Source organism: Arachis ipaensis, chromosome B2, assembly GCF_059453495.1.
Source record: "Arachis ipaensis isolate K30076 ecotype BB chromosome B2, ASM5945349v1, whole genome shotgun sequence".
Lineage (NCBI taxonomy): Eukaryota > Viridiplantae > Streptophyta > Magnoliopsida > Fabales > Fabaceae > Arachis > Arachis ipaensis.
In genome coordinates this window covers 11,530,696-11,550,795 of record NC_142437.1, presented here as the reverse complement: position 1 = coordinate 11,550,795, position 20,100 = coordinate 11,530,696, and the positions used below count along the sequence as shown (strand labels likewise).

Below are 20,100 nucleotides of genomic sequence, written 5' to 3'. Positions count from 1 at the left end.
GCAATCTTATTCAACCATCACAATTTTTTAAAAAGAAAATATATATGTCATAGTTACCATAGCAATACGCTATTTACAAGTAAAGACATACACAACTTGAATTTTTATAGTAACATAAGGTCAAAGTTATGCATTAAAATGGTGTTATGTAGAAATAAAAAATATATCTACATGCCATTTTTAATTCGGTTCTTAGAACACAAACCACACACTCCTTCAATATTGTAAAATTATTACAATCTACTTTCATACATGAAAGTGCACTAATGCTCTCAATAACTTAACCACACACACTTTATATATTGTATAAAAATCTAAAATATAATTTATTCATAAAACACACTAAGCTTATAACTTTGTCAGTTAAAAGTTAAAAAATAATCATACACTTCTTCCTGCATAATAATACAGGGGATTTATTTATATCATGCACAACACACCACACTCAAACAGAAATGAATATTTGTTGCTTTGATGGGATCTACTTATATTCTCCTCCTGCATTTGGTGTCCCATAGAACCTAGAAAATAAATTTCACAAAAAATTGTGTTAGATAATATTGACTAAAGTTCAAAAAGTTACAAGATTGAAAAAAAGCAACATTCTTTATGATTTGAGTTGAATGATTGTTATCCAAACTTATTATAGTAAGACTTTCCTGTAGCAAAAAGAAATATGTAACTGCGTCAAATTAACTTGTGTTTTTTCTAGCGAATTGGTTACTTGGCCTAATAATTTTAGTGGTCAATTTGTCATAATCATGAGATTGTATCCATACACAATGAAACCATAACCATTTCCAACTTTATTTATTTTTTAAAATAAAAAGAAAAATCTTACTAACCATCCTTATTTATTCGTCCATTACTCCTTGATTAGACTACTAGTTTTGCAAGGCTAACTGGTAACAAATGCATGCCTTGAAAATAAGCTTCTCTCAGCAAGCAACAGATTTCCTGCAAGAATTTGTATACAAGGGCTAGTTAACTCGAGACAAATTAACTGTACTGTTCTTTTTAAAATTCTCAGAAAGGACAAGCATTGGATAATAAAATAAGCAATGTCAAAAATATTATATAATCGAATATGAAGGAAGCAAATTAAATGACATTTCAAAACAGAAACTTCCTCCATTGTTTTGGTGCAGTGTATAACATGAAAAAGTCAAAGAAGATGCAAATTGAGAAGATAGAGAATAACTTACATGTTAAATTATGATTGTACTAATTAACTCATCAATGCTGCTTTATTCGATCGATTCTCAAATTGTTGACTAACTGTAGTGTTTAGAGGATTCTCGTTTGAGCAACGAACTCCATCTATCTCCACCTTCCCTAAGATAGGTGCTTCGACGTGACCGTGTGAGAAAGTTTTCATGCTCTCGCATTGACTGATGCAAACTTCAAACCTATACCTTGGGAAATTCAAAGTTGATGAGTTTCCGGTGAAAAAACTTTCAAGTTTTGGCAATTCACTAAGAGTCAGATATTCGAGGTCTGAGAATGTGAGATCTTCTTGTGGTTTGTCTTCCTCTTGTGTTGTCAATACTACTGTTTCCAATGACTCACATTTGGAAATCTTCATCTTATGCAAATTTTCCAAGCTTTTGGCAGTTAAGAATGTGAACATGTACTCCAATCTGTTGCATTCAGTGAACTTCACTTTCTTCAGAGATGGGAAATTCAAAGTTGAGTTTCCTTTGTAGAAGCTCTCAAGTTTTGGTATCTGGCTAAGAGACAGTTTCTCAAGCTGTTGGAATATGATGACATCATGATCACCATCATGTGGTTGATAATCCACCATTAAACTTTCGAGTGCTTCACAGTTGGATATGTGCAACTGTTCAAGTTGAACAAGACATTTGGCGGCTGAAGAAGTGAACAAATACTTCAAAGATGCACAACCCTCAACTTTGAGCCATGTGAGATTAGAGAAGGTTACCCAGGTGTGGTCTAACCCAATAGATTCAAGCTTGTGCAGATTCCTCAGTTCCAATTCTTGAGCAAGCAGCTGCGAATGAATATTCTCAGGCTTTTTTGAGGGAAATATCTCCTTGAAAGCACTGTCGGCCACCCCAAGCATCTGAATATTGGGAAGTGGCACCTTCTTTGGGAAGAAATTAAAGGCAGATGTGGCATCTGAGTCATCAATATCATTAAAGCCCTGCAATCTCAGATATTTTATGTTTTCGGGGTCCAAATGAAGCACTCCTTTGTCAAGCATCATCACACCTTCCATGTCTATTGACAATCGCTGTAAGTGAGGGGTAACAACCTGCTCCATCGGATTCAAAGTTAATAAGAAGGACAACACATGGCCATCATGACATGTCAACATAATTTACCTTCTCCATTTTTTAATTGCTGCAAAATGCGTACAGTATTCCAAATAAAATCAAATAAATGAAGCATGCAGAAATATATATATCTTAGATGTGCATATAAGCTATACAAGAGATCAGAAATGGCAAAAGCTGCTCATATTTTCTAATGGTGGGTAGCTTCTCATATTAGATACATGCATTTGGCTCATTATGAATGATTTAAAAGGCTTGGATTGGTGCGCGAGAGATATATTAAGTTATTAACAAACAAAATAAGAATGAGTTGCTTATTGTGATAAAATAAAATGCACTTTCCTCAAAAGTACATATTCTACGGAGAAATAAGTATATCATATATAAAGCTAACAAGATTAGAAAGTTACGAATATTTTTAAGGCAAGAGCTTTCGTACCTTTGCAGTGGAATCTGTTGTAAATTTACAATGAGAAATATCCAACTCTCTTAACTCCGTAAATTTAGAATTTGCATTCCAGCATAAATGTATGTAAGATTTGGCAAATTGTGCAGAGTCAATGAGGTTAGCTCAGGGAACATAATAAGCTCCTTATTTGTTTCTTCATTGTCTGCTTCATCTTTTGTAACAATTTCAACCAATTCCTCACAGTTTTTCACATCTATTTTTTTCATGTTAGACATGGGCAATGATGCTGGCAACAAGCTTGTGAGGCTTTTACATCCATTCACAACCACTTCCTCCAGACATAGAAAGCTGAGACTACTTCCTTTAGGATCATTGTTCCAAATATGGCTTAGAGTTGGCAGATGCTCCAAAGTCAATTTCTTCAATGGAATATCTATAGCAGTATCTTTCACATTATTTGTTGGAGCATCTTTCACATCAAATATTGTCTCAAAAGAATCACAATTCCCAACCACCAACTCTTCCAATCTATGAAGGGAAGGTAGCATATGCCATGGTAGTAATGCATTTGATAATGAAAATTCAGAGTCTTCCATTTCATGATAAATGTAGCTCAGATTTGGCAAATTCCACAGCTTCAGACAAGATAGTTTGGAGAAGATATTAACCTGTTTATCTGCATCTTCTTTGGCTAGTTCATTTCTTGTAACAATTTCAACTACCTTCTCACAATTCTTCACTTCTAACCTTTGTATGTTAACTGATTCTGGACACAAGGATTTTAAGCTTGCACATTCATCAATAATAACCTCCTCCAATTTTGGAAGACTGAGCTTTCCTTTCCAAACATGGCTCAAAGTTGGAAGTTTCTCCAAAGTCAATTTCTTCAAAGGAATAACAATAATCATGTTTGTATCTTGTTCATTTGTTGGGGCATCTTTCACATCAAATATAGTTTTCAAGGAACCACATTTTTCAACCATCAACTCTTCTAATTTATGAAGAAAAGGTAGCAACTGCGATAGTAATGGACACTTCAAATTTGGCAAATTCACCATCTTCAGACAAGATAGCGTGGAGAAGATGCTAATCTGTTTGGCTACATCATCTCCAGCAACAATTTCAACTAACTCTGCACAATTCTCCACTTTTAACCGTTGTATGTTACCCTTGCCAACTGATTCTGAAAACACCGATTTTATACTCGCACATTCATCAACAATAATAACCTCCAGGTCTGGAAGACTAAGCTTTTCTTCAGAATCCTTGTTCCAAACATGCCTCAGATTTGGAAGTTTCTTCAAAGCCAATGTCTTCAAAGGAATAACAATATCTGATGGTGTATCTTTGACTTCAAATATGGTCTCAACAGAATTGCATCCCCGCACCACCAACTCTTGTAATCGATTGAGGAAGGGAAGTAAATGAGAAGGTAGTATTGCGGTTGTAAAGAATTCATCACACCCTTTCACCATCAGACATTCCAAATTAAAACCAGAGGAGTAGGATTCAGCTGAGATATGCACTTTACTAAGCCATAAATCTTTCAGTTCCAAGTGATCGCCAAGATCAAGGTGTCTCTGAATTTTGTTATGTCAAGAAAATAAATATAATAAAAAAGATTAATTAAAACTATAAACAATTATGGTGAATATAATTAATTACAGAAAAAATAATAAATAAATTCTGAGTTTTTTATTGGAAAGACGACTAAATATCTTATCAAATTTAATGGACAACATATAAATTCCTTTGTCGATAATTTGAAATTGATATAAAAAATCTATGTATCACTTGTCTATAAAGGTTTAGCTAGATATGGTTAACATAATGTATTTTCTAATTATTTGTTTGTCACTTACCACTATATTCAAATTAAACATTTTATAAATAGATATTTGGAATTTTATATTTACCCGCATTGATCATTTTGTCAAAATTATTTTAATTAATATCTCTTTTGGCGTGACCATAAAATATAAACAATGCTAACAATATATATATATATATATATATATATATATATATATATATATATATATATTGCCAATTTTCATTATTTCATTTCTAAAATTTATATCAATATATAATAAAAGGATATATGATCAATTTCTTAACTGGTAAATTTTGTACCAATCTTAGCACATTTAACTTAATTTTAGAGACATTTATAGCCACTTATGTTAATTTATATTATCAAAAAGCAGTACATATATATATATATATATATATATATATATATATATATATAGTTGTAATAGCATAAATTAAATGCAATGTTAAAAACATATAAAAATTTATCTTCGTCAATTTTAAAAAATTATACTCGATGCATCCTTTTTTATATATTACTCTAAATAAATGCATTTATTGTTTAATAAAAAAAATCAAAGTGGTGAAGAAAAAGAAATAATTAGATTATAAAAAAATATGTCATATATTTATTTTAAAATACTTGTCCAAAAAAATAAAATAAAAACGTATATTAGCCTAGCTAGAATGTTAAAAGTGAGATATTATGGAACAAAAAGTTTAATAAAAAATAATTATCTAAATAAAAAAAGGAACACATATTAACACAAAAATAGGTAAATAAAAATAATTTTAAATAAATGAACATACATAAAATAATTATTTAATTATCTCAATTAAATTTTTATGATATATCTTTCTATTTATAGTTATTTCTTATTTTCATTTTTATCTCATTTTAATTTTTAACTAAGTCTTATTCAATTAAAATATTTTTCTATTAATATAAATCCAAATTAAAAATTTGTTAAAGGTATTTTCATTATACATCAGAGTTGCACTTCTTTATGTTTAGCTTTTCATATTTTATTATTGTCTAAAAATGATTATAATGTCCTTATATTTTAGTCGCATTATTCTATTTCTTCATTTTGGTATTTAAAACCTCGAGTTAATTAAAAGTATTTATATATTTTTTTGTATTAAAATAAAATAATAATTTAACTATTTCTTAATTGAATATTTGAGATATGCTACGTACCAAAATATATCGTAGAGTAACATAATAATAGAAGACTGATGTTAGCCTTATTTTGTTAAAATTTTTAGAGAGACACTAGTATTTTATTTTGTATTTAGTAAATCAAAATAGTTATATATTTATGTTTATAATTTTAAAAATTAAAGATATTTTTAAAATATTTAAGGAAGTATTTTTTTTTTAAATTAGTTTATATTTATCAAAATTAAAAAAATTCTAATATAATTTTATATATTAATAAATATTTATATTTATTCTTGATTAAATTATTGATGTCAAAGTTTATTTACAATCAAAATTCTCTCTATTTTTATGTTTATTATGATCATTTTAAATTTTAAAAATTATTTTACTAAATACAGTTGTTATTATTTGTACTTATTAAAAGTCACTTTTAATTTAATTTACCAAATATAAAATGTTATAACATTTACAAATATATCTTTCAAAAGTCAATTTGATAAAATTATTTGTTTAAAATAAAAGATTTCTCAAACTAAGTCTTTGTCATTTTCAAGAATAATGATAATATCACTCTTCTTTTGTGTTATTTTTAAATTATCCTTTATTTTTATTATTTTATTTTTATAAATTTTTTTAAGGCATTACTTATATAAAGATTCCAAAAACAACTTTTTTTAATTGTTATTTAGCCACAATTAAAAAACTTACTCTAAAAACACATAGATTAATAATAAAAATATAAATTATGAATAAAATTAAAGAGCTAAGAAAAAAAATTACACTAATGATTCTAACTAATATTAATTCAAATGACATTGAATATTTCTTAAATCAATATAAAATATTTTTTTCAAAATCTCAATTTCACAATAAATTTTATTCAAAGAATTTAAAAATAAATAAGAATTACTAGAAAAAAATAGAATAATTAAGACATGGTAGATTAAAATAAAGATATTCAAAATTAAGAGAAAAGATATTCAAAAATAGAATAAATTTTATTATCACCAAGTATTTTATTTCTAAAAATTTATCTGATTAATCCACTTTATAGTTTCTCTTATTTAATTTTTTTTTGTTTTTTCCATACTATCCTTCTAAATTGAAATCGCTTCAAAATAAATTATTTATCAATTAATTAAAGATGTTCGTTATGGTATCTAAAAATTATTGTTTAATTATTAAAAAATTAAATAATTAATTTTAAATTTTAAAATATAAAAATAAAAAAATTTAAAATATTTAAAATTTACTATAAAAAAATAAGTTAAATAAAAAATAGACACCAAATAAAAGGTACTATAAAATTAGCCTTACTTAAATATAACCAAGTTTCTACGGAAAATATTTCAAAGTGGCACAGAGTAAAATTTTATTTGGAAAAGGGTCTTTATTTATTACCTGACTTAGAGACTGCAATACTACGGCATTATTAAGATCACGGTGGAAGACCAAATCATCACTTGAGTCATTGTAAGAAACTTGAATGCTTCTAGAAACGTCGACATTTCCATGAGAGAAAACTTTCATCTTGGAGCAATTCACTATGTCCAGTTGAATGAGAGAGGGTAACTTCAAAGTGGCATTCCCTGAATAAAAGCATTCCAGGCTTTCCAAAGATCGAAGGGTAATCCTCTGTAGCTGCTCAAATTCAATAACTTCGTCTTCCGTCGCACTCTGCTGTTCTTCCCCCACAATTTCTTTCAATGATTCACAACTCTCAACTTGTAACTCCTCAAGGTGTATTAGCATTTTCGCTGTTAAAGATGTGAATAGACGCAGCATTGCATCACATGATTCTATGTGCAGTTCTTTCAGATTGGAGGAAGATTGTAGCACTATTGTTGTCATCAATTTTGGACAATCAGAAACATTTAATAGACGCAGCTGCTTTGACAAGTATTCTACCCCACTCATGGATTTCAACTCATCTAACTTGTATAGCTTCAATTCTTTCAAGTTTCCAAGAACCTCCTTATTATTAGCATTATGATGGGAGGGCAATATATTTTTGAGGTTTTCATCACAGTAATAGCATACTTCCAGTGTTTCCAAGTTGGGTGTCTTCTCAAATAATTCAACTGGGACATTAGAGTTCCTTTTCTCATCATCATCAACAAGGGCAAGTTCATTCAAACTCTCAAGATTTTCGTTATTCAATTTTGTCGACCATGAACTTAAAGCTTGAGTGTGTCTCCAATTCAGAGTCAAATTTTCCATCTTGGAAATATCCTATGACAGAAAGGGTTGATAAGTATAAATAACTTTTTGAAGCTTAGGATTATAAAAACTAACAATTAATTATTTCAAAATTGTGAAATTGTTAGCGAATTGACTCTAATAAGTATCAATTATGTTAGACAATTATTATATAGCTTTTACAAAATAACTATCATATAGGGTTTAGGTTTATTAAAACTAACTTTTTGTGTATTACTCAAATAAATATTAATATCTTTTTAATCAAATAATCTAAACACGCATAAATTATTTTTATATAATTAATTATATAAACAATCATTTAAAACAAATTTAATTTGCAGACTTCTTCATTAGAAAACAGAGAAGAAAAAAAGAAAAAGAAAGTGAAAAACATACAATAATATTTTTTTCACATCAGAAAATATAAAAACAAAATAAGTATTTATCGAATACTCTTTTCAAATTCGAAAGTGTGCATCTCATTCAACATAATTAATAAAATGAGTTTTAAGTTACTATTTATTTTTAAAAGTGCAAGTAACATTAAGAATATAAATATGAGATATAAATCCTATAAAATAAAATGACTTATAAATATAAAATGAAAAGTTAATCATTAATAAAATAGAATAATAAAACTCAAAAGTTGTTATAATAAATTACTTTCACCTTAGAAGATATTATAACGAATAACAATATAAATTATTTACCGTTATATTCATGAAAAGTGGTTGCTTAGCAGTTGAAGTGCTGTTTTGATTTTCCTCTCCTTGACTCTGAAATAGCTCCAGTTGATCATTGCAATCATATACCACTAAGCAATTTAACTCAGGCAGAGTGAACTTCTGAGAGCAAAAGCCAGTAAGATTTGGCAAATAGCACAATGCCAATGTGGTTAAACAAGGAAACACAAGATCTTCATCAACAGTTCCACCTTCTATAATATTGGATAACTCATCACATCCTCTAACATCAAGTTCCTCAAGCTTCTTAAGATCTCTGGCCAAGGCTATAGGAAATAGAGTTCTCAATTCCTCACAGCCATTGACAGTCACTATTTGTAGACTTTTGAAGCTGAGAATTCCTTGTTTTTCCGGGTTCCACACATGTTTCACATTTGGAAGCCATTTCAAAGTTAGCTTCTTCAGTTGGAACGATGTTTCCTTGATCTCAGTATCATTCATTTCAAAAATTCCTGTTATTTTTTTGCAGCTATCCACTTCCAATTCTCTTAAGTTCTTGAAACTGAAAATAACATTTGATGGAATTGCGTATGGTTCTAACTCACAATCACTCAGCTTCAAAGTTTTCAAATTGTTAAACAATTCTCCTTTGCATTGCCATAGTTGTTGTAGATGAGCAAGATCATCAGAAACACTTAATTCCTCCATGCCTTTGAAAAATATCTGTCATTATATTAAATTTACAATTATATTTCCTATATTATTCTTTACCTCTAATTCAAACAATCTTATTCGAGTCAAATAATTTATTTAGACAATACCTTTTTGTTGAATATATCTCGTATTGTTTCTTGTAAATTGTTTGTCCAGTACGCTTCCACCTTGTCTTTTTCATGGACAACATATACTTTTCCCAACTTGGGCGGCGGTTTCATGTGTTCTTCTTGGGAGAAACTTTTCAATTCGGGACAAGCACTCACCACAAATTTCTCTAATGATGGAAACTGAAACGCACAACTCTTGGACCTGCAAAAGCTTTCCAGGCGCTTGAGAGACACAAGTTCAATTGTCGTCAATTGTTTGAAAATGATGTCATCATTGTCTTTATGATCTTCTTGTCCTTCCTCTGATACAAGTTCCTCAAGAGATTCACAATTAATTACCTTCATGGTGTTGAGTTGACCCAAGCTTCTAGCAGTTGATGGTGACATTAAATATTTTAATGTGCCAGAGTTAACCACTTCAAGCTTTGTCAAGTTAGAGAGAAATACATCAGAAGGTGCTATGGTTTTCAAACTTGGGCAATTTTGAAAAACCAATGACTCTATCCTTTGAAGAATGGGGTCTCTTTCGAAGCCAATGTTCTCAAGATAAGGTAGATCTGTTAGCTTCAAGCTTTTCAGCTGTGGGACAACACCTAAGCTTTCAATCTTAGCAAGCCTTTCAAGAGGCACCAATTCTTCAAAAGAAGCATCGTTCAAGCATAGATTCTTCATATTAGGATTGCTATAAAGGAAAGAATACAGAATTTTAGTATCCTTCAGTCTAGATAATTGAAGCTCTTCTAGATGGTCCCTTCGATAATCATAGTTAGTCGATGACGTTGCATGTCTCCACTCAATTTGAATTGACTTCAAATTGTTCATTACCTACACATGGAATAAATCATGAAGAAAAATTAATTTAGTATGCATAATTAAAGTTAAATATATCAAAATATAAATGCATGCACGTATTCTACGTCATTTTAAATTTTTAATTGGGGTTTAGTTGTGACGATATCTTGATTTTGTAAAATTTCATCCGATCATGAAAAATATTTTATTTGATTTTTTTTAAATGATTAAAGGTTAAATCGAAAAAGGAATAAATAAAGCATGTCCCTAGTAATTAATAATAGAGCATAATATAAAATATATATATATACTCATGTTAGACCTAAAAATATAATCTTCTATCAAACCTCAGAGATATTTTTATTTGATGATAATGTAAAAGTTTAATTTACAACCACGCCCATTAAATCTAATCAATTTTATTTTATTCTAAGTTATTTTTCTTCTGCTATTATGAAATAACAATAGAAATAAGAGTTTGAAGGTATTGTTATTACCGTTTCAGGAAAGAGGGCAGGCTTTGTTTGTTCATCTATGATTTCTTCTCTGAATGGTTCTAACTTGTCACATTGTTCAATAGACAAGTTGTTCAGTGCTGGAAATTTTATTTCTTTATAGCACCTCCAATGGTGAGTTCTTCTTTGACTTTTTTCTAACATATAGGAACTCTAACCATTGGAGGAGAAAAGGAGTGAGTTCCTGCACAAGGATCAAGGTAAGGGAGTCCCTCTAAGCAGGGACTCAAATTAACCAATAATAACTTGCCATTTGGCAAATTATTATAAAAATATAATAATATAAAATCTGAAATAATTAAATAATTAAATAATAATTAAATTAGTAATAATTATAATAAAAATTATATTAAATAATTATATTTTTATTTAATTAATAATTTATATTAATTATTTAAATAATTAATATAAATTATTAATTAAATTAAATAATTAAGTTTTTATTTAATTAATAATTTATATTAATTATTTATATTATAATTAATATTGAATATTATTTATATTATTATATTAAATTATAATTAATTAAATTTACTTACATTAAAAAATAAATTTAATTTTTATATCTTATAAAATAATTTTTAGTTGAGTTGGTTATTTTTATTTTTAAAATTTAAAATGATAATGATATTATTAAAATTAGCAGTTGTAAACACAAAACTATAAATTAGTATAATCTCGAATTATATATTGTGTATTATTATTATATATGAATTTATTTAATATTAATATCTTTTAATAATGAATTATTTTAAATTTATAAATTTAAATAATATTATTAAAAAAAATTAATTATATTAATTTTAAGTATTTTAATTAATTAATTAAGTGGGACCACAATAGGGACTAAAGTTAGTTCCTCCTAATGGAGAAGAGAGAGATGCTTTGAGTTCCTATTTATTGTTTATAACGCAAAAGCTGATGTGGAGTTACTTTTTATGACAGGTGGGCCATAAACAGGAACTGGGATGAGTTCCCTACTGGAGATGGTCTTAGTTCCTGGTGGATAGAAACTCTTGAATTTCAAAAATTTGATTGTTGCAAGTTTCAAAAAGTTAAATTCAATAAGACTGCTGGCATCTTCTTCTTTTTTCTTGGCAACAATTTCCCTCAATTGAGAGCAATCCGAGACCACAAGCTCTTCAAGATTATTTTCAAGTGTTTTAGCGACAGGAGCAGAAAATATATTTTCCAACCTTTTACAATCTTGAACCCATATTTTATGCAAATTGTTTAACTTAAGAATCTCTTCAAGCTGTTTTATCTTCATGTTGAACATATACTCTAATTTTGGAAGTGATTCAAAATGAACATCTTGCAACTTGGGTGTTGCATCCTTAGAAGTTCGCTTCTTTTCCCAAGCTGAAGCCGTTGTCTCAAATATAGCTTTCATTGACTTACAATTGGTAACGCTTAAGTTGCTTACATGCTGAAATATTCCCACCACATTAGAAGTGAAAACATGGTCCAGTTTATGACACTCATCAATGGCTAGGCTCTCCAACTTTTCGAAAGAGGCTTTTGGGAGTTCTAATTTATTATCACATATCCCACTCAAAGTCTTCATGCTTCTCACTTTAATACTCTTCAAATTTGGAAAGATGGTAACCTGTTTTGTGGTTCACAATGCAATAGCAAAAAACTCAAATTAAGTCAAATGTCACAAAATCAAACCAACAAAGAAAGATCGCCAAAGAAATGCTTGCATTGCTATTAGGAGCGAAGCTATATTAACTATTTAGGGAGACGGTGTTTAATAATTTACTAAAATTATTACCTGTATAAAATAAAAGTGAGGAATTTGAGTAGATGAAGATATTGAGAGAAAAAAAAATTTATATTTTATTTTTTAAATATAGTAAACTATTAGACTAAACTTAAAACTATTATACTTTGTTAATGTTATATAAAAATGGATTGATTTTTTTTTATGAATGAAAGGAGAATTAAAAAAGTGTACCCAAAAAAAGAGGAACTGAAAAATATATAAAAATTAGGACTATGTTTATTATTTTTTTTTTAACAAAAATTAAAAATTTGGGAGGGCCATTACCCCTTCCCATACCTGTAGCTTCGCCCCTGATTGCTATTTGCAAGTTGGCATCACGAACAAAACTAGTAACAGTAACTCAAAATCATAATATTGCAATGTTGAGCTTTAATTTAATTTAGCTTTTGTTTGATAAAATTTTTTGAAAAAGTGTTTCTACTCTTTTTTTTTGGTGACTTAAGTGCTTTTACTCTTTAAAAAAATAAATTTTTTATTTTATATTTAATAAATAAAAAAGATTACGTATTTATGTTTGTAATTTTTAAAAGATCGAGGTATCTTTTAAAATATTTACAGGTGTAGCTTTTTAAAATTAGTTTATATTTTTTAAAATTTAAAGTCTAATATAAATTCATATATTAACTAATTTTTAATTTTAACACTCAAATTTATGTCTTTTATAATATTTTTAAATTTTAAAAGTATAATTGTTGTTTGTGTTTATTAAACGTTATTTTTAATTTGATTTACTAAACATATAAATACTACACTTTTAAAAAAATAAAAACTTTATCAAACTAAGTCTTAACACTAAGATACATTTTCGGTGACAAAACTTAAGAGATATATATATATATATATATATATATATATATATATATATACTTTTTTATAAAAATATATAAAATAGTTTAAAACAAAAAATTTATATATAAACTTATAAATGGACTATAAATAAAATTATGCAAATATTGAATTGAAGTTTATTTATTTAACTTCATATAATTATATTTATGTTTATTCATTTTAAGTACGTAGTAACTTCTATTGTTACTTTTATAGTATTTTTTAGTTATATTTAAATATTATATTACAAGGATAAAAGTATTAGATAATATACAAGTATGAATATAATATTTCAATAGTTAAAAATTAAATAATATTTAATTTTTTTATTTTATTTTTTATAAATCAAAATAAAATCTATTTTCAATAATATTATTACAACTACTATATAAATAGTTAAAAGAAAAAGAAAAATAATATATAAATGACAAAGACAATATATAACTAATAAATACAATTAGACTTAGAAAATGAAAGACTAAAATAATATAAAAGAACATTATATATTCTAGTGTTTTAGGGAGTTTATCATCTAATACATATAATTAGAAAACTTAAAGAAGAATTATGGTTAAGAATAGAAGAGAAACAATAAGAGGCATGATATTAGTAACTACTCTGCTACATGTACACTAAAATCAATTATTAAAATCAGTATAAAAATATGAGATTATATAAAAGGATATAAAGAATGATAAAATAAATATTGACTTTTATAATAAACCTACATAAGAAAGAATATAAAAGAAGGGAATAAATTAAGTTTTATTACTCAATTTATATTTATTAAAAAAATAACATACATTAATATTGAAGGCAATCAGTAATTTAATAAAAATAAAGAATAAAAATAATATGAAAAATAAGTCTAAATATTAATTTTATAAAGAAGAATGGAAAGATATGAAATTCATATAAAATAATTAAATAAATTTTATAACTCAATTATATTTATTAAAAGAATAACATTAAGATTAAATACGCAGAATAAATGTGAAAATTATGAATTGATAATAAGTTGGTTACATAAATGCTATTTAATTACTATGCTTCTAAATGTGATTATATAAATAAATAATTTTATAGCATAATTACACATATTATAGATGATGGCGTTAAAAAAAGATATAGTAACCAAAAAAAAAATATAAAAAAAGTAAGATAATAAGATAAGAAGAATTTTAAGTCAATGTAAAGAAAAAAGAAATTAGATTATGCCACCTTGAAAAAAAGTATAATGTGACATAATAGAAAAATATTAAGAATGAATGAAAAATATATACTAACACATTGCAGAGAACTCTCTCTTCTTGAGAAATTTTAATATTATAATTGTGCTAAATTTATGGTCTCTTGTTTAAGATTATCTTGATGATAAAATTCAATTTAAATTCTTTTTTCCAAGTAACGATATTTCTTATTAAAGGAATAAATTAGCACATAGGAACTTTTTCTTGTGACTTTTTAAAATTTATTTGAAATAATTATCCTTTAAATAGATTTTAATAAGTATTGCTAATGTTAACTTTTTTTCATAACCTATCATCATTAAATTTTCTTAAGGGTACATAGAGGGGAAAAAAACTTAGTATCATTATATAGATTAAAGAATATTATGTATGCCACCTAAGAAAAATTTTATATGGAAAAATGAAATGACGTGAAATATCTAAGAACGACCAGAGAACTACTTTAATTTTTCTTATCTCAAAAAAAATTGAAGGAAAAAGAATTTTAATATCACTACATAGATTGATTGATAGATATTTTTGTCCGAATAACAATTTTAAAATTAAGTTAAATCTTATGAATAATTTTGTAACTAAAAAATATTAAAAACAAAAAAAATGTTTAACTCCTACCTTAATAATCAAAATTGTATTTAACCCAATCTAAAACCTTGTTTTTGAGTTTGACTCTCCAACAAGTAACAACGATTAACCTAATAAAAAATAGGTGCATTTTTTTTGCACTCGCTCCTTGAAAATATCAGAGTAAATACGGCTCGTATCCGAGATTTAAGATGGTGGCATACCTTGTGAAAAGCTAATTGTGTTGCTAATTTATTAGCCAAGAAAGAACAAAATCTCCCCCACAACCTCCACATTTTTGACTCCATCTCCATATTTATATCTTGCTCCGACTCTTGATTTTATTGGAACCCTCAGGCTTAAAGAGGTTGCTTAGTTTGGTTTTTCTTTTGTTTTTTTTTTTCTTGGTTTTTTTTTCGGGATCCCATGATGTCTAACACTCCAACAAAAAAACAAAAATACTATTTATATACTAAATTCACTCACTAAATTCAGTTAATAATGTATTTATATATAAATATATATATGATTTAATTTATTTTTAACATGTATTTATATTTTAACATGTATTTTATTTTGAAAAGTACTTTTAAGAATAAAGTATCGTTTTTGAAAAGTACTTTTAAGAGTTTTGTCCCCAACATTTGGGGTAAGTCCCAAAATTGTTCCTAACATTTAAATCATCCTATTTAAATCCTAACGTTTCAAAATTGACTCAATGTTGTTCTGCCGTTAAGAATCTGTTAACAGAATTAACGGCGGGAAAAAATTGAGACGATTTTGAAACGTTAGGGATTTAAATAGGATGAAAATATTGGGGACAAAAATGATACATAAAAATAAATTTTATCTTTCAATAATATCAATTTTTTACAATACATAGTTATTCAATTATTTTTTAACCACATGTAAATAAATTAAACTTAATCACATTACTTTTATTCTAAATGAATTTATTTTTTTATAATTTTACTCTTAAAGATTTTTTTACTCATCATGAAATGTTTGTAGAATGAATAGTACATAAACTTGCGAAAAAAAATATACATATACAATAAAGTATAAATTGTACCTTTTGTCTCTAATGTATCGAAATTTTTTAATGTTTAAGAGTAAAAATCTTTAAAAGTCAAATTTTAAAAAAATAAATTTATTTAGAATAAAAGTAATGTGATTAAGTGTAATTTACTTAAATGTGATTAAAAATAATTGAATAACTATGTATCGTAAAAAACTGATATTATTAAAGGATAAAATTAAAATTTATTTCTATGTATCGTTTTTATCCATAATGTTTTCGTTCTATTTAAGTTTCTAATGTTTTAAAATTGTCTCAATTTTATCCGGCAGTCAATTATGTTAACAGATTCCTAATGACAGGATAACATTGAGCCAATTTTAAAAACGATTTACGGTAGGAACAACTTTAAAATTTACCCCAAACGTTGCGCACAATACTTTACTCTCCTTTTAAATATATACATATATAATTATTGAACATTAAGAATACCAAACGCCTTTTTTTTTTGGGTGACTCCCAAACGCCTTTTTTAAAATAATTATTAGTAGTCCAAAATATGTTTAAATACTTTCTTATACAATTATTATTTGTCAAAAAATAAATACTACTACTCTAAAATAATTGTTTCTTCTACACTAATAACAATCAAGAAAGCAAAATTTTGTTGTAATGATATATGAATCTTATTCATTCGTGGTTATAAAATAAAAATATATGGAATCAATGGCCAAATTACGTACATACCTTCTTTTCACTTTGAGTATCATTGCTGTTCTCGTTGAGAAGAATATGCATCATGTTGTCACACTCGCTGACAGATAGACTTTGGAGAGTCTTCATATTTATAGCCATAGACAATGTTAACAAACTTTTTAAATTATCACAACCATTCACTTCCAAGTGTACCAATTTTCCAAAAGGAGGATTTTTGCCATTCCATATTTGGTGGATTTGGATAGAGCACAACTCTAATCTCTCTAATTTTGAGAATTCAACCTATGAAGAAAATACAAATAATAACTATTAATTTATGTCAAATGAGAAAAAAAAAAAACATCATATGTAAATGTTGATTAACTAAAATTTAAAATGTAAAAGAAAAATAAATTTGTTCTATAGTTCTGAACTGACCTGTTCATCCAACAATACTTTTTGTTGCGCTGTAGATGAAATGGAACAGAATCCATGAAACTCAGGTAATGATTTTAAGGTCAAAGTGCGTAATTCTTGAAACTTAAGAGACTTCGACGCATTAGCATCTTGTGGATCTTCCGCAAACACAATCTCCTTTAGAGAGTTACATTCCGAAACTTCAATTGTTTGAAGAGCAACCAAAAGCTTGACCATAGACATTAAAAAGACATTCTTTAATGAACCACAAAGCTTAATCTTGACAACTTTCAGTTTACAAAATGAGGATGATGAAAGTGACACGCGAGAGCATAGTTGCTCCATGTTATCGAGCTTGTAGATTTGCAATGTCTCCAGTTTCGGAAAAGCGTTCTCAGGATGCTTCCTCTCCTGTGGGTTGATCAAATATCGAATGCTAGAAGTACTCACAATGGACAAAGTCTTAAGACATGGAAACCCTTTCAAATTCAGTGCATAAAAGATGTCTTGGACACCGTTGAGTTCTTCCAGCAACAAATTCTCAACCCTTTCAAACAATATTTTGATCCCTTTCTGAGAATGAATGCCAACATCTTTCTCCAGTATTGCCAAATACCTCAACAGTTGATATTTCTCCGGAATCTTGAAATCTGGCTCCAAATGTGTACTTGACGAGCCAATTACAATTTTATAGCTATGCAGTTTATCAAAGAACAAGTTTTCTGGCAAATGGGAAACACTTGGGATTTGTAAGTCAACATTTGTTATCTGATTTAGATGTCCCAACTCCGAAAGACTAGCATTTTTGTTTTCAGTTTCCTCTCTATTATTATCCACCCTCCATTCAACCAAAGTGTTTCTCATGTACAACTCCTCCAAATTAGTCAAGCTAGATATTACACCAGCATGAATTGATTTTAGTTGGGAGCAATTACTTAAGTCAAGAATTTGCAGCTTTGACAAATCCTTAAATTCAGTGGGCAAGCTTTTAATATCAGATCCAGAAAAGCTTAGAATTCTTAGATTCTTCATAAACTTGCCAACATCGATGCATAAGTTCTCATCTAGATTTATGCATTCCTCCAAACAAAGCTTTCGGAGTTTTGTTAGGTATTTCATTGATGAAGACATTTCGGAGAGATCAATCCCAAGCAGAACCAACGCTCTAAGTTCTTTCATTCCTCCAAAAAAGTCTTTTGGTATTTTGAAATGTTGATGGTTATTGTGAAAATGAAATACTCTCAGTTTAGGACATTTTAAATTTTTAGGAAACTCAACATCACATTGATGTAAGAAAATAGCAGTGTATCGCTTGAGTTTATCATCATCAGGCCATTCATCTAGCTTTCTTTTCGCCAGCATGAACACATTATTTTCTGATGCTATCAACAAAGCTGCATTGCGAATAAGGTTTTGCATCGTGAAACGATCATTTGAATAACTGTTAGACAACAAACCTGACTCTTCTAAATGCATAAGCAACATTTGCACTTGATCTCTGGCATCTCTTACTGTGTAGACGCCTTCAAGAAAATCCAAACCAATGCATAATCTCACTAAGTCTGAGACCAATGCATCTTGACCCAAACAAGCACAAAGCAAGAAGATACGCTTGAGTTCCTCATTTTCTAAAAGTTGATAACTCAACTTTGTAGAATATTCAGATGTTCCTGTAAGCTTTTTCCTTTCAAGTGTTTTAAGGGTCTCTTCCCAAACTGAGTCGCTTTGGTTTTTCAATGCCTTTGCCGTTGTAACTATTGACATGGGCAATCCAGAACATTTCATGGCAATCTCAATAGCTAACCGTGCACGATTAGAGCTTTTATCATCATCTGCTATTCCTGCCTATTTTGTATAAAAGAATACAAGTATTGAATACAATATGATATGATATATAATCAAAACAATTTTATGAGAAAAGAAAATTGTCAATGTACTTTAACAAGTTTGAAGTAACAATATACTGGATTCTGATGTATACTATAATCTGTTAATACATATACTACTAATAAAATATGGGGTCTAATCACTTTGCAAATAGTGGCTGTAAGTATTTGAAATCAAAGGAATAAATAAAATGTATAGTGTAGGCTACTGTGCGACATACAAAATGTAATTTAAATTGAATGATTGTTATGATATTTAAAAATAAAATAGTGTCTAACTTGTTAAAAAAAAAAAGTAAGAATTAATATTTAATTTAAAAAATATAAAAATAAATAATTTTTCAATATTTATAATTTATTATAAAAAATAAGTTAATCAAAAATTAAATAATAACTCCTACACACTATAAAATTCTCCTTTAAATTGTTGTACATTTCAAATGTGAAGTAACTATTTTGGAGGATTACATACAGATATGTAATAGAGGTACAATGGTTAAATTACATAGAGAGAAACAGGTTTTCCCTCTGAAAGAAGTTTAAGTGGTGGCCAAGAATAATAAAATATGAGTTTATATATCTATCTATTTATTTTATTATATAAAAGTTAATATCAATTTTTTATATATTGAATTTAAATCATATTTTCTTTATTAATAATGCCATATCATCAATTTTAATTACTTAGCAAAATTTAAAAATTAATTAATAAATTTTTAATAAAATATTTATTGTCTTTTAAAATAAATTTACGAAAAAAACACTTTTATTACTTTTACTATTTATATTTTTATTATTTTATAATATTTTATATATAATTATATTTTAAGATCTTTATAATTATACTTATTTCAATATACTATTTAAATTAAAGAATCAATTTTAATTATTTTTAATATTATTTTGAGTTTGTATCATTTGAGACAATATCTAACAAAAAGAGTTAAAAAAATATT

The 20,100-nt window shown here is 27.2% G+C and overlaps 3 protein-coding genes across 3 annotated transcripts in view; all 3 read right to left on the bottom strand.

The window, feature by feature from the left end:
• Nucleotides 1-352: 352 nt before the first annotated feature.
• On the bottom strand, nucleotides 353-2,590 carry LOC148573034 (uncharacterized). Its single transcript, XM_088504824.1, has 3 exons — nucleotides 1,206-2,590; nucleotides 846-957; nucleotides 353-521 (listed from the first exon to the last, which is right to left on the bottom strand). The coding sequence occupies exon 1, from the start codon at nucleotides 2,336-2,338 to the stop codon at nucleotides 1,229-1,231; it is 1,110 nt and encodes a 369-aa protein (XP_088360950.1). The 5' UTR covers nucleotides 2,339-2,590; the 3' UTR covers nucleotides 353-521; nucleotides 846-957; nucleotides 1,206-1,228.
• Nucleotides 2,591-2,786: 196 nt separating this feature from the next.
• On the bottom strand, nucleotides 2,787-9,276 carry LOC110269170 (uncharacterized). The gene is made up of 3 exons (XM_088505638.1): nucleotides 8,596-9,276; nucleotides 7,085-7,915; nucleotides 2,787-4,286 (listed from the first exon to the last, which is right to left on the bottom strand). The coding sequence occupies exons 1-3, from the start codon at nucleotides 9,274-9,276 to the stop codon at nucleotides 2,787-2,789; spliced, it is 3,012 nt and encodes a 1,003-aa protein (XP_088361764.1).
• Nucleotides 9,277-9,374: 98 nt separating this feature from the next.
• The window catches only part of LOC107626885 (uncharacterized), a 29,214-nt gene continuing 18,488 nt past the window's right edge, over nucleotides 9,375-20,100 (bottom strand). Inside the window, exons 6-10 of the mRNA XM_088505637.1 lie at nucleotides 17,280-19,103; nucleotides 16,893-17,144; nucleotides 11,681-12,308; nucleotides 10,682-10,794; nucleotides 9,375-10,217 (exon numbers count right to left, since the gene is read on the bottom strand). Of these exons, the coding sequence (XP_088361763.1) occupies nucleotides 9,375-10,217; nucleotides 10,682-10,794; nucleotides 11,681-12,308; nucleotides 16,893-17,144; nucleotides 17,280-19,103 (3,660 nt within the window). The remainder of the gene's footprint in view (nucleotides 10,218-10,681; nucleotides 10,795-11,680; nucleotides 12,309-16,892; nucleotides 17,145-17,279; nucleotides 19,104-20,100) is intronic.